The 13,088-nt window shown below is 42.2% G+C and overlaps 1 protein-coding gene across 11 annotated transcripts in view; it reads right to left on the bottom strand.

Annotated features, from left to right (window-relative positions):
• Window positions 1–13,088, bottom strand: part of tacc2 (transforming, acidic coiled-coil containing protein 2) — a 45,647-nt gene that overhangs the window by 12,478 nt on the left and 20,081 nt on the right. For all 11 annotated transcript variants that reach the window (XM_026308601.1, XM_026308606.1, XM_026308607.1 and 8 more), the window contains 2 exons: window positions 10,898–11,191; window positions 41–147 (listed from right to left, as the gene is read on the bottom strand). In XM_026308601.1, the coding sequence (XP_026164386.1) occupies window positions 41–147; window positions 10,898–11,191 (401 nt within the window). The remainder of the gene's footprint in view (window positions 1–40; window positions 148–10,897; window positions 11,192–13,088) is intronic.

Below are 13,088 nucleotides of genomic sequence, written 5' to 3'. Positions count from 1 at the left end.
AAAGCTAAGCACACATCATGGAATAATTCTCTTACTGTACCTTTGTCATCAGATGTTAGTTGCTGGATCTGGCAATCTGTGGGAGAAATAGTCCTTACTGGAGTTGTGGATTCAGGGGTCTCAAATGCTCCATCAGAGTCGGAGCTCCTATAACAATAGATAACCACACAGTGAGTCAATACTGTTGTAAGTAAAGGATGATATCACTTGAACTATAACAGCTCTAGTGATTGTATCAGCATCACTGACATCACATATGACATCATACCACTACAGACACAATTACTGTCTAAATATGCATTTCTGACCTCAATGTTTTGGTAATATTTTATGTAAATATTATAGTTGGCTATCATACAGACTCTTTAGTACAGTATTTAGCAGTATACAGTACATTTGATTTTCTATTGTGTTGTGCAGGGGTAAAAAAGAAAAGGCTCCAGGTTATTGTGTGTTTTAATTTTGTGGTGAACTTTTATGATTCCAAATGATTCCAAATCCTGAGTCTGCAGTGAGGTGACAGATAACGACACCTCTGAGACATAAAATTGCCCCTTGCCACACACATATTAACACACAAGTCGTCCTCAAGATCTAAAGATATCACTGCACTAAGAGAGGGGATGAACTTCTGCCTCACAACAGCCATGTAAAATCAGTGTGTGTTATCACCGTAAGCAAACCCAATATTGATTGGTCTTTCTCACCACCACACAGACACACACACATACACAGCCCTATACTCCTTAAATCAATGTATTATCTGACGGTATGTGGCCCCACACTCCAATCCTGCCTCACCTCTGTCTGACTGGCTCCCCGGTGGCCCTGATCATGTTGTCATGACGTGAGCCCCAGGAGAGGCGCCGTAGGAGCCCGAGAGCCGGATCCGAGCCTGGGCTGTCCCCATCTCCTGCCCCTCCCAGCAATGTATCCCAGCCCCACCGAGCCCACTGCAGTGGAGACAGAGCCTGCCACGTACTCACTGCCATGGCTGCTGGCGGGCCACACCTCTCCGTACCACAACGCTACTGTCTGACACACAGGTAAACACCCGTCGCCTCTTCCTCAGACAATGACCACTGAATTCGACCTTTCCTCTGCCTCGTCTCTTTTTGTGAGTCTAATATCCAGCTCTCTTTGTTTCCAATCTACAATCTTCACGTTGCTCCTCTTTGTCATCTCTAGCCATATCAGTCTGTCTCCACTCCTCCTCAGAAGGAAACGATGCCTCCCAATCTAAATGAGACTGGCTGCAGAAGCCCACTGCCTGCATACTCTATATTCTGGTAGTCTCTCTGTCTCTCCCTCTCCTCACCCCCCTTGCTCTACCTCCCTCTCTCTTTTGCTCCTGAACCACTGAACCACGCTGAAGAAAAGGCAGTCAACTGCCTTCCAGTGAACCTGTCCACTGCATCTGATATACGTCTTTTTATCTGTACCACAATGTCATTTTCTGGCAGAATTAATTAAGACATACCCAGACTTTGCTCTACAAATCAGATCATTTTCACAAACACACGGGAAACATATCGAAACACTGATATCAGAGAAGATATTGTTCTTAGCAAGTGCATAAGATGGCTTCTCTAACACATCTGTGGGTCACTGCAATAAAAAGAATCATTTACATTGAACAATAAAAATGATTGTGAAAAACGCTGTCTAGAGGAAACTGGGGCATTATTGTCACAGTTAAATGGCAACTCTACACACCATATTGATCTAGCTGGCTAATCTATAGGGATTCACCTCAGTGCATTGGTGAGGACATTCAGCAAAAGTCTGTAAACCATGACAGGCATGGGGCCACTATCTAGCCATCAAAATTGCCAATTTGGCTACTGCAACAAAAATTCAGGGCTGAGACGTTAGTATTTCTAGAGCCTCATATTAAATGTCTGCGGTCATTATGTCCACTGTCCCTGAGGTCACATCACGGCAGATATAGCGTTTCTTCTCAAAGCCAAGAGCGTAGGAGACTTGACATCAGTGATAAATTTTAAAAAACATTTTTACATGTTAAGTATGAGACTTCCTCCAATTTAAAGTCTTAAAAACATCTCCATTTACAGGGTCCTGTAAAACGAGAACAGACAACACATGGGCAGGAATAGGGCCAGATCTATAATCTCTGGGAGGGCCCAGTTTGTCTCAGCAGGATGAGACTGGTCTTCCTGGATCAGTCATTGGCGACTGGGATCATATTGTCAGATGCAGTAACACACACACCTCTAAGGACAGGATGCACTTACATAGCTTAATATCCACAGACCAAATAAGCACAAACCACACCAAGCTGAATACACGATGTATAAACAAATTCATTTCCAAAAAAAGGCTAAGCTCATTTAACATTTTGGTGTATAGCACAGAAATTAGCACCTAGAATGGACAGTAATAAATTATGAAAATGTGAACTAATAAGACAATTAGGGCTCATTTCAGTGCTCCGTTTATATCCTTGCAGAGGACATTTATCATGCAACTGCAAACACTGTGTTTCCATGGCAACTGGAGGCTGTTCCCACCATATGTTCCACTATGGTGGAAGGAAAAAACAGAGTGGCTGGAGGTACACGGGCCAACACACACACAGAAAAACAAAACTGAAGCTTGTTTCTTGATATAGAAGAAAAAATAAAGTACATTGCTCCAAAAGTGGTTTCAGTTGATAAAAATTCACATAATCTTTTCATTGTTCAGTGCTGCTATGTGCCAGTGGTTAGCAAACAGCTTCAAGACATGTAATGACACTGAGTGGAGGATTGTAATTAAAAGGTGACATGAGACATATTAATAAAGGGAATAAAAATCCATCTGGCAATGTCTTCTGTGTAAATGTAAGTGTAACTGCTGCAGCCACTCTGTTACCGAACAGAAGACCAAACCTAGAAAGAGGAAAAGCAGCATGTGGGAGAGCAGTCAGGGTATGGGGGTGAATCGAAACAAAGAGAGCAGCAGTTAATAGCAGTGTATCACAGGCTGAAATGACTGCCTGGAGACAGAACCTCTGCAGCGTGAGGCAGGGAGCCACTGTATGTCAGACAGCCAGACGTGTCTCTGCTTCCAGACAATTCTCAACTCAACCTGTTTAAACAGCTTTCACAGTGCAGGAGGTCACATCCCCAGGGGAAAAGAAGAGAAAGTGGGCTACGCCGACATGCAAACCCAAGACCACCTGTCTGTCCAATATATTAAGATAGTGAGTTGGAAAAGGAAGATTTGTTCTTTGCAAAAAACGCTACGTATATAACCATCAAAGAGTGCTAAGAAGGCAACTCTGATTAAATCAAAGCTGACGGAAAAAGGACAAAGAAGGAATGGAGGCTGGTCTCCAAGCAGCTGTGTGATTAGCCTCAGTAGATTAAGCTGCTGCACACTTCTTCCATCGTCTCTCCACTGTCAAACACCTCCAAACTCCCCCTCCCTGTCTGGACACTCACTGTCATCTATTTCTATTCGGCTCCTCCTCTACTGCTACTTTTCTCGCTTTCCCTCCCCTCCCACTCGACTCCCTCTCTACAATTAATCACCCGTTTGATATATTCTCCTCATGCAGCAATCCCTTGCATCTTAGCTTACAGCTTTCAATGTCAGGTTAAGTTGTGATCTGTTTGCATTTTAGGCACAACACAATCTACTGCCTGCCTGTTACATCGAACTGGAAAGCTCAGCAGCTATTTGGAGATATGCTTCCATCAGCATGAAGTGGACTATGTGGCAGCTAAGTGCACTGTAAATCTATCACATGCCTTGCATTTATAAACATTAGGCAACAGAACAATTACTGATGAACAGACTCTATCTGTTAAATTACATCAGGTCAGAAAATGTACAGAAAAGTAAACACTTTGGATGTGGCTTATGCTGTTTCGTTCTGTATTGTGGAAGAGTCACATTATGTGTCTGCCCCTCACTACACTGTTTATAGTCTGTGGTAAGGTAGAAATGAAGTCGCCAACAGAGGGAGCTCCTGTGCTTTTATCCCCCTGATGAATGGGTGTCTGGATATAAAGTATTACATCATAGCCACTGTTCACTCTGTGAAGCACCACAACAACCTATTTTCATTTTACAAGAGTCTCTCCAGTTTTTGCACAGATGTAATGTGAACAGGGCCGAGCTTGTAGAGGATCCATAATAGCACAAGAGCACAAAGCAGCTCTGTCTTCTGCAAATGATTCTTTACCCTCAGGAAACGAAATACTATGGAGAATCACTTTGCCCCTTCAGCCGATCATATATGCTTTCTCAAAGAGCCGATTTCTTGCTGATGCTGATGTCAACAACAAAAAAAAAAACCAAAAACAAAAACTCCCCTCTGAGGTATTCTTTTGTCCAAAAAAAAAAAAATCACTCTCACACTAGTGAGACAAAAGAGTGACAGACTAAGATAATCTCTATATGTAATACCGCATCTAGTCTAATCTGACCTTTTGACTGCAAGCAGATGGCACATTAAACAACGACAGGCCAGGTCTGTGTGAGAGCACCAGGGAGGAGGGGGCTAAAAAAATCTCTCCACTTTGATGATGAGCTCAGACACCAGGCTCATTCAAAACACTGTTGAAAAGAGGTTCAAAATAAGATGAGAATTAGAAGAAGCTACATTTTCTTGAGCGTGAACATTATTTGGTCCATAACCAAACACTTAACACTTTCAGACTGAAGCCCTACAGTGGTTTGATATGTGAAGGCTTCATATGGTGCAAGTGCTTTGGACAGTGTTACGTAACCCAGGGAGTGAACTAGGAGCCTGAACTTTGCTAGTAATATTTTCATAAAAGCATTCACTCCTCTGAGATCTGAATTTAGTAGAGCTTTAAAATGAAAAAAATTGCTGTGTTATGCAATTAATCATTCATTTTTACACACTCTGTTTCCTTTATCCTTCTCCCCTGTTCCTCCCCCGGTCCTTGCTCCCCTGTGCAGTAGTGTGTCTGAGATATAAATAAAACACAGCAAAGTGGAGCACTCTTGCACCAGCTCTCTCCCTGCATAACGTCTCATCCACTGATAGTCCTGTATCCTATTTTACCAGCTCCCAGCGCAGCATTTTTCTCCTCCTTCACACAGAACAAAACATCACCCCACCAACCTCTCAGCGGCACCTTCACACTCATTCCCTAATTCTGATTCCCACAGCTTCCCCTGAAGCACCGTTATGTTTCATCTATATGTATTGTGCTGTGGTTCAGGCACATTGGTGGACCACGCGCCTGCGCACGTGCTCTGGTTCTCTCATCCTTGTTTACATCACAAAAGAAAACAACAATGACAGTGTGCTTTGCGAGATTGTACAGTCCAAACAGGTTCCTTGACGGTCTGCATGGAAAGACGAGCAATTGGAAGCAAAAATGCATCAAAGAAGGTAACAGAACACAACTCAGAGAGATGACTGCTCATTCAGCAACAGTAAACGACATCAAAAATGGCAAACACATCCACATTATCACTCATACACTCGCTTTTAATTATACACAGGCATGCACTTGACATAAAGCCATAATCAACATTTAACATGCAGGGCCAAATTAAAGCCATGAATAAAAAAAAACACCTACATATAAGATTGTAACAAACAGAGTTTCAGCTTTTAAATAAAGTCATTATTGCTGATCATTTGCTTGACCACACTTCTAAACATTTTCACTCCAAACAGGAGCACAAATGCAGGTTAAGTCAAACTCACATGTGTTCTTGAGCAGGACAGGGGGTCTGTCCTTGCTCCATGGACTCGTTGGCTCCCATCCTCAGCTATTTCTGCCCCCTTCACCCGTACCCCCCCCCCCGTCTGCTCCTGCTATCCAGCCAGCCTCCACATCCACCTGCTACCCCCTACCCCACCAAAAAAAAAAAACAACACTTTTTCCTTTAGCTCTGATCCTTTCAGAGGAGTCAGCCTGTGTCAGAGGAGGTGAGCACCGGCTGAGCTTACTGTGCTGCAGTGCAGAGGATGAGCGAGTCCTGCTCGCATCAGGAGCAAAGCACCAGATGATTAAGGGCTCCTCACTTTATGTACAACATTCCCAATCCTCCACTCCTCTACAGACTGTGGCTATTCCTGCTTCACATCTGCTGGTAAAATGATGCAACACCAGGTGGAATAAAACCTCCAAGAACAAAATCTCAAGAAGGGAATAATCCACAACCAAAGGGATGAAACAATAATCCTGCTTCCTTGTCGTCTTGCATGAATGACTGAGGTGCCTCGTCTGTTTGGTTGCTGACACCGCTTAGCTCTGTTGCTGCTCTAGCTGCCTCCTCCCCCCTCCACGCTCTCCCTTGACACTAGCCTCCTGTGCCTTTAAAAAGACAAGCAGCTTTTTCTCGCTTGCTACTCGAGTATGCAAACAATAGCAGACCCCCAACACCACACTGAGAGCTTGTTAATCAGTTCCCTTTTTCCTGCCTTGTGCAGTATAAAAATTCCTCTTGAATTTGCCTTTCCCCTGCTAAGATCCCCCTCTCTCACATGTGCTGCATTGTAAAAATGACATTTCAGGATCTTCTTTTCACACAATGGAAGTGTCTAGCAGTCAGTGTGACCAACCAGAGTGATGCTCGAGGGACACAATAGAAACTAGTAATTGTGTATTATTCTAGACTGACCCTATTATATTCTCTTTTATTCAAGAGTCTCCACCAGTAACTCTGTACTAGCAAACATTAGCAAAACCGGCAGGAGTAGACCCCCCCAAAAAATCGTAAAATATTATAATCATTTGTTTCTTTAGCATTCAATATGAAGGCAAACAAGAACCTTTGACATCCATTAAGATCTTAAAAAAATACACACATTTTAAATAGACCAGCATATTCCAGTGTTGTTACTTGCTAAAGAGGCAGAGACGTATTCTTCCTGACATATGAGCATCTAAATGAATTGTCTCTCTGTCAAATCCCTGGGCTGAGTTGGTGATCTAATTTACTGGCACTCTCACTAAACCTTGAATTGCATTTAAGACTGGAAGAGAAATAATGATATTCTGTCTTGCTGATGCAGAAGAAGTGTCCTGTGGGATGGAAATAAGAGCAGGAACAGGTTCTACAAATTTCCCATTGTCTGCAAGCGATGGGAAAGAGAAGTTGGAAATATGAGAAGAGTAAATCTATTGTACACTCATGGGAAAGTGGGGAAGTGAGAGCTCGCTACAATAGAGACTCCAGCTTGGAGCACTTGTAATCACACCTACTTGCTGTATGCAGGGTTCCACCATATCACCTCTGCCTAATAGGACTAAAACATCCAGAAATACTGAAACCTACAGTTTCACATCTCAACTTAAAAACCGATGTTCAAGTCCAACCCAATGCCACATTTAAAAAGGGGAAACATGAAGTCCATTAACTGACATTCACAAAGAATATTGATGGGATTTTTGCCTCAGATGGGTTGGTTGGTCAATGTTTCACAGCCCAGGGGGACAAGTAAAAATGCAGCCCACTCACAACTCCCAATACGGACCCCTGCTAAAGCAAAAGCATTGATTTCCATCCAGACCCCAATACATAGATACATAGCATGTATCTAGAGCAAAGCATGCACAATATATGTGAAGTACAAGTTCCTATTCCACTGAATGACTGGCATGAACATAGTTGCTGTTTTATGAGTTTGGCCTTGCAGTGCAGGTCCAACTGCAGACTGAAGAAAATGCAGGAATAAAAAATTCAAATAACTCAGGCACTGGAAGATATGGCTGTGGCAGCTTTTTCTGAATGATTCATGACCACACTGAAGGAAATCAGGGTCACTACAATCTAGCCTGCAAAACTCTTATTACAGCATTTATGCATCTCTTCGCACAAAAAAATCTAAACCATAAAATATGAAAGGTATACAGTTAAAAGGGGGGTCTTAATTGAAAGCTCACTGCTTCAGTTAGTCACAGGTTTGTCAAAGCAATACTAGATTCTAAATGCAAACAGCAGATGTTGGCGCCTTGTCAATAAAAGCATGGTAAGCATCTTATAAAGTGTTGAAGTGGAATAAAGACTGTGCTTATGAAGGCAAAGTGTGCACACCTTAACCCCACCAAGCTCAGGAACGACAACAAAAGAGGGAACCCACTTCTACAGCAACATCACTCATGGCACAGATGTAACGAAGTGGGCCACTACATCAAATATATAGGACACGTCACTCTTGCTGTGTGTAAAAAAATAAACTGTGAAGTTGAAACGCTCAGATATATTTTTATGTCATCTAACACAACAAGGCAGCTCTGCAAGTGGCATGCGGTTCAGAAATATATTTTGGAGAATCCTGTTGTTAGATATCTGAGACATGATGCTGATCTGCCCTTTGGATGGCACTGATCAGGCAGGGACGAGCTTTGGAGGAGCCTAGAGCTTTGTCTTTTATATCCCAAGAAAAAAGCTGCACTGCTTCCATAAACAATCACTCGTGGAATCGATTTCCTGAGCCTGTGTCTACAAAATTCCTACTCTCAGACTTCATCTCTGTGCAATTATACATTAATATCTTCTTTCAGCATATTGTGACATTCAGTAGACTACCTTCTCTTTGTATTACCAAAGGAAATGAGAATCTATGCAATAAACTGGATGCCCTAAAGGGAAACCACAAAATTAAAGATCCAGAGAAACTGAGACTTAAGACACCAATCACTCTATTATCTTAGCTGCAGATGTGTTGTGGTTTCATAGGATGGGAAAGAATATATCTGTCACAAATACAGCCAAATGGAGAGTGACCTGCTAAAATACCAAAAGAAAGAAATAGAGTGATCTTAGCATAATAACCAAAATATATTTTTGTTGGATGACTAACATTTTGAGTGTCACATACTGAAGGAGAACAGTTTTCAGTTGGACGAGGCTGGTAATCTGCACAGAGGCTCAGTGCCTCTGAGCAAAATAATAAATGTCAGTCCCTGCAGGGGCTGGTACATCATCACGTTATTAGCAGAGATCTTTGCATTCATTATGACATTTACACTAAGAGTAATGTAGTTGATTAAAAGTCGAATTGCGCATATGATGGCAGATTTGTTTCTGTGTGTGTGTGTCTGCAGGTAAACAGGACAATCTTTGACATCCAAACAGAATATTCAGTCCATGCTACATTGCTGGTACTTCACTCATCTCCACCTCCATCCAACATTCCTCTCAGATATCATAAATAATACAACAACACTATGTTAGTCAAGCTTTCAAAAAATTATGCCCTTCTCTGAGCAACATAGTTTTTTAAATAACCTAATACCATCATGTCATAAACAAACATGCTTAGTGTTACATAGAAAACAGTCTTTTCCAATTCCACACTGATGTGTAATGAGAAACATGAAAGCAAATATGTCTCCCTCTATTCATCTTCATATGAAGCAGGTGACTGCAGCTCTCAGACAGCAGAGTGCAGACACAGGCTGGAAGTAAATCAACACTGGACCCTGCAAAGGAAAATCGCCCTCTGCTGGTTGTAAACAACACTTCACTGGAAAAGAGGCTGAGTCATTCCCTCTTACAAAATAAAACCTATAAAATGAACTGCAAAGCCAAGACAGACTGCAGAGGAGTGTGGGGGAACTATGCTGAAAGAAAAATAATGAGGAGCGTTTAAATAGAGTCATAATTGTAAAGTATGGCAACAAATGTGTTCTGGGCTGAAACTGTAGTTTCATGCAATGATACACAAGCAGCTTAAGTGAGAAGAATTTCTCCATTATACATCAAGTTATTATACTAGTGCAGGTTGTGTTAACATGTTTTGTGTGCTCTGCTTTCTCCTGTAAAAGATCCACATAAATATTTCACCCTTATGCTTTTGCTATAGCTGCCATTAACAAGCCACAATTATACAGTATAGATCTGAGTTTCCATGACCACTAAAGTTCATACATGAGTAAATCCTATTTCATTTGAGTTCATGTGGTAGATATACAGTAGAATCTGTAATTTTGTGTGTTGGGGTAACAGGACAAGATGCTGACAGAGCAGATAAGAGACTTACTCTGGGTCAATGGCAATAACACTGTGTGCATCTTAGTTTGTTACAGTAAAGGTTGAACATTTAAAGGACATAGGCCTTATGTGATTTAGACAATATGATCCATAGTGTTCTCATGTCCACGTGCAAATATGAAGCATGAGCCAATGGCTGCTTAGCTTAGTTAAAACACCAAACCCGGTTCAGCCCAAGGTAACAAAAGCCACATACTAGCACCTCTGAAGCTCATAGATTATCACATTTTAATGTGCACAAAAAACAAAGTTTTCAAAAATGACAGTTATTGCAAAGGGCTGTACTATTTCTTGGTCAGGAACATTTGTCATCTAGCAGAGACTCCAGGAAATGACTGTACCCTAAAAAAAGAGTCCAGGACATAGAAGACCTTTTGTTTCCTTTGGACAGAGCCTGGCTGTTTCCAGTCTTTAAACTAAGATAAGCTAAGTACCTGCCTGCCCCAGCTACATATTTATCATGTAGGTGTGAGAATTATACAGATCTTCTCACCCTATTCTTGAAAAGAATAGATAGATAAGATAAGATAAGCATATTGCCCAAAACTGTTTCTTTACATTAGAACAGGGAAACAGTATTGATGGCTACACTTCCTGTAGTTCTCCTCCTGGTTGAGCAGCTCTGCACAGGTTAACTCAGTGTGCCAGATGTCGATTTAATGCTCTACTTTACCCTGAACTGGGTTTGAAAGGATAAGGACATGGCTACTTTTCATCAAAGAGGCTAAAGGGACCAGGGTCAGCATGGAACAAATCCGGTGTAATGCAGTGTACTGTGATGTGCACGGAAGAAAACGAACCTCCACGAGTCGTGTCTTTAACACAAAAAAAGTTTGAATACACCATATGAACTTCACAGTAGGAAAAGGCCTAATGATAAGTAAGGCAGACTGCATGTGCATACCTTAAAGGAGGGTGGCCGGGTGCAGAAGAATGGCAGGGGTCCTCACACTGATAAGTAGAAGGTGCAGGAGGGGAGGCAGGGACAGGAAGAGGAGGAAGGCAGGGAGATGCAGGTGGGGTTGGTAGACCTTCGGGTGTGAGCCTCCCCTCAGGGGGTGTAGGAGGAGGAGTGGGGAACTCAACGCTGTCGTGGAGGTGAGGAGGGAGGGCGGGCAGGAAGTGGTGTTTGGGGGTAGAAGGTGGGAGACAGTGAGGGGCCCAGTCACCTCTCTCTGGCTGATCAGTGACCGAGGGCCTGCAGGGGAGGGAACAGAAAACAGACAGGCTGAAACAAGAAAGCTAAACAGAATTTAGAGAGCTCCCTGAGCTCACACCGTTTTCCTCAATACAAAAGAACCATAAAGGAAACTCACCTCCAAGAAGGGAAAGTTAGTGCACCATGTTCTGTGCCTAAATCTAGTGACTTGAAAAACAATAAGCTCCCTTCACCCATCCTACGAACAAACATGTAACAAACATGTAACTACCCTCATCGGTCCCCTAACAAGACAGTCCATGTTTCCTATGCTTGCTCTACTTGCCTACTATGGTGAAGTAGCCTGTTTTCAGGGTGTCTGGCTCTGTCATTATTTGCCACCTGGTGGAGTGGATTTGACCCTGATCCAGGTCAGTCTTATCAGGAGTCGTAGGCTCCCTAATCTGACAGGCAATGTGGTGGACACTGATGGCAGCTGTTCCCCACTTGGGGCATGCCTCCTGTTTAGCTCTAAAAATACCCCAGCTGCCTCTTCAGCTGCAGATTAGACCTTTAACAATACCTCCATCAACTACAGCACATTTACAGTACTCAAGCATCAGGCTGCACTAAATGTCCTTTCCAGCTCATTTCAGACTGAAACTGAGCTCCGTTATTCTCCGTCTTTCTCTCCAGTAAAGTCAGAACTTAATAACATTTAATGAGGGTGTGTGCTTTTCTTAAGGGTGTAGCAAGTTACAATTTAGATCCAACATGGGTCTGGTTCCAATCATTCCTTTATAAAAGCACAGAGATAGGCAACTTATGGTGGGTATTTGCATGAAAGGTTAACATCCTATAATACCATCTAAGAATTTTGATTTGACCCCATTCCTCTCATTACAAATGCTCGGTCGGTGACTTACACCACCAGGCAAAAGCTGTACATATGTCAGCATCTGTGGCCAGCTTGGCACATGCAGCCTGGAAATAGAAACGACCAAGTCACAACATAGTCTGAGCAAACTGTCATAAGACTCACAGCGAGCACATTGGCAAAGAATGAAATCACTGTGGAGAGTTAGGAAGTGTAGAGTATTTACTGGTTCAGTGGTTTTCATGTGGAGATAATATCAGCAGACCTGCTCATTAAAAGTCGGACTCTCCACTTTGCTTCCAGATATAATGCGCATGGACTAACGGAGGCGTTATTACCATAACAGGTCGAATGCTGCTAGTTGGAAAGAGAGCACATGTGCTCTTTCTCAGCAACACACTTCATCATAACAACGTAATTTTGCTGTTGGAATTAACACCTGGAGGCTGTCCAAACCACTTTTTCTATTGTTGGTAATTCATCTGAGTGCAGGACATTATTCAAGGACACCTCATTTGGACACCCATTTAATTTCTACCAGTATTGAGTCTAAAGCCTAGTGTGGTTAAATGAATGACAGACCCGAGTTTACCGACAGTGAAAGCATATGAACCTACAAATGCTACGGCAACTGGGCTATTTACAGTACGATGTGGGCTAAAACACATTCTTCTTTCCTTTTAATTCAAAAACACTACACTTATCCTATATATCACACATACCAGGAGTTATAGTCATTCCTGTAGTGTTTCATGAGTAAATGGTGTTATAATTTTTTTATTAAAAAGTAGCTGTGTAACATTAAAAAAATATAGCACTGTGCACTCAGTGGTCCTTCGTATTTTCCTGTTAGGCTCAAAATTATTTATTAACTTATATCCTCACTTTAAAATGTCTTTCCAACAAAATTTTGGAAAGACATTTGTTTTCCTACCACTAAGAGTATTTCTCGCCAACTGTAAATCAGGCGGTCTCCAGAGGAGCGCACAACATGCTCTAACCTGTAACATTTTTTAAAGTACATTCTTCATTTTGCAACTTTGTTCCATCTATTTTGCTTCAAGTCCCTTCACTCTCTGT

Source organism: Mastacembelus armatus, chromosome 15 (genome assembly GCF_900324485.2).
Source record: "Mastacembelus armatus chromosome 15, fMasArm1.2, whole genome shotgun sequence".
NCBI classification, from domain to species: Eukaryota; Metazoa; Chordata; class Actinopteri; order Synbranchiformes; family Mastacembelidae; genus Mastacembelus; species Mastacembelus armatus.
This window is presented reverse-complemented; position numbering and strand designations above follow the sequence as displayed.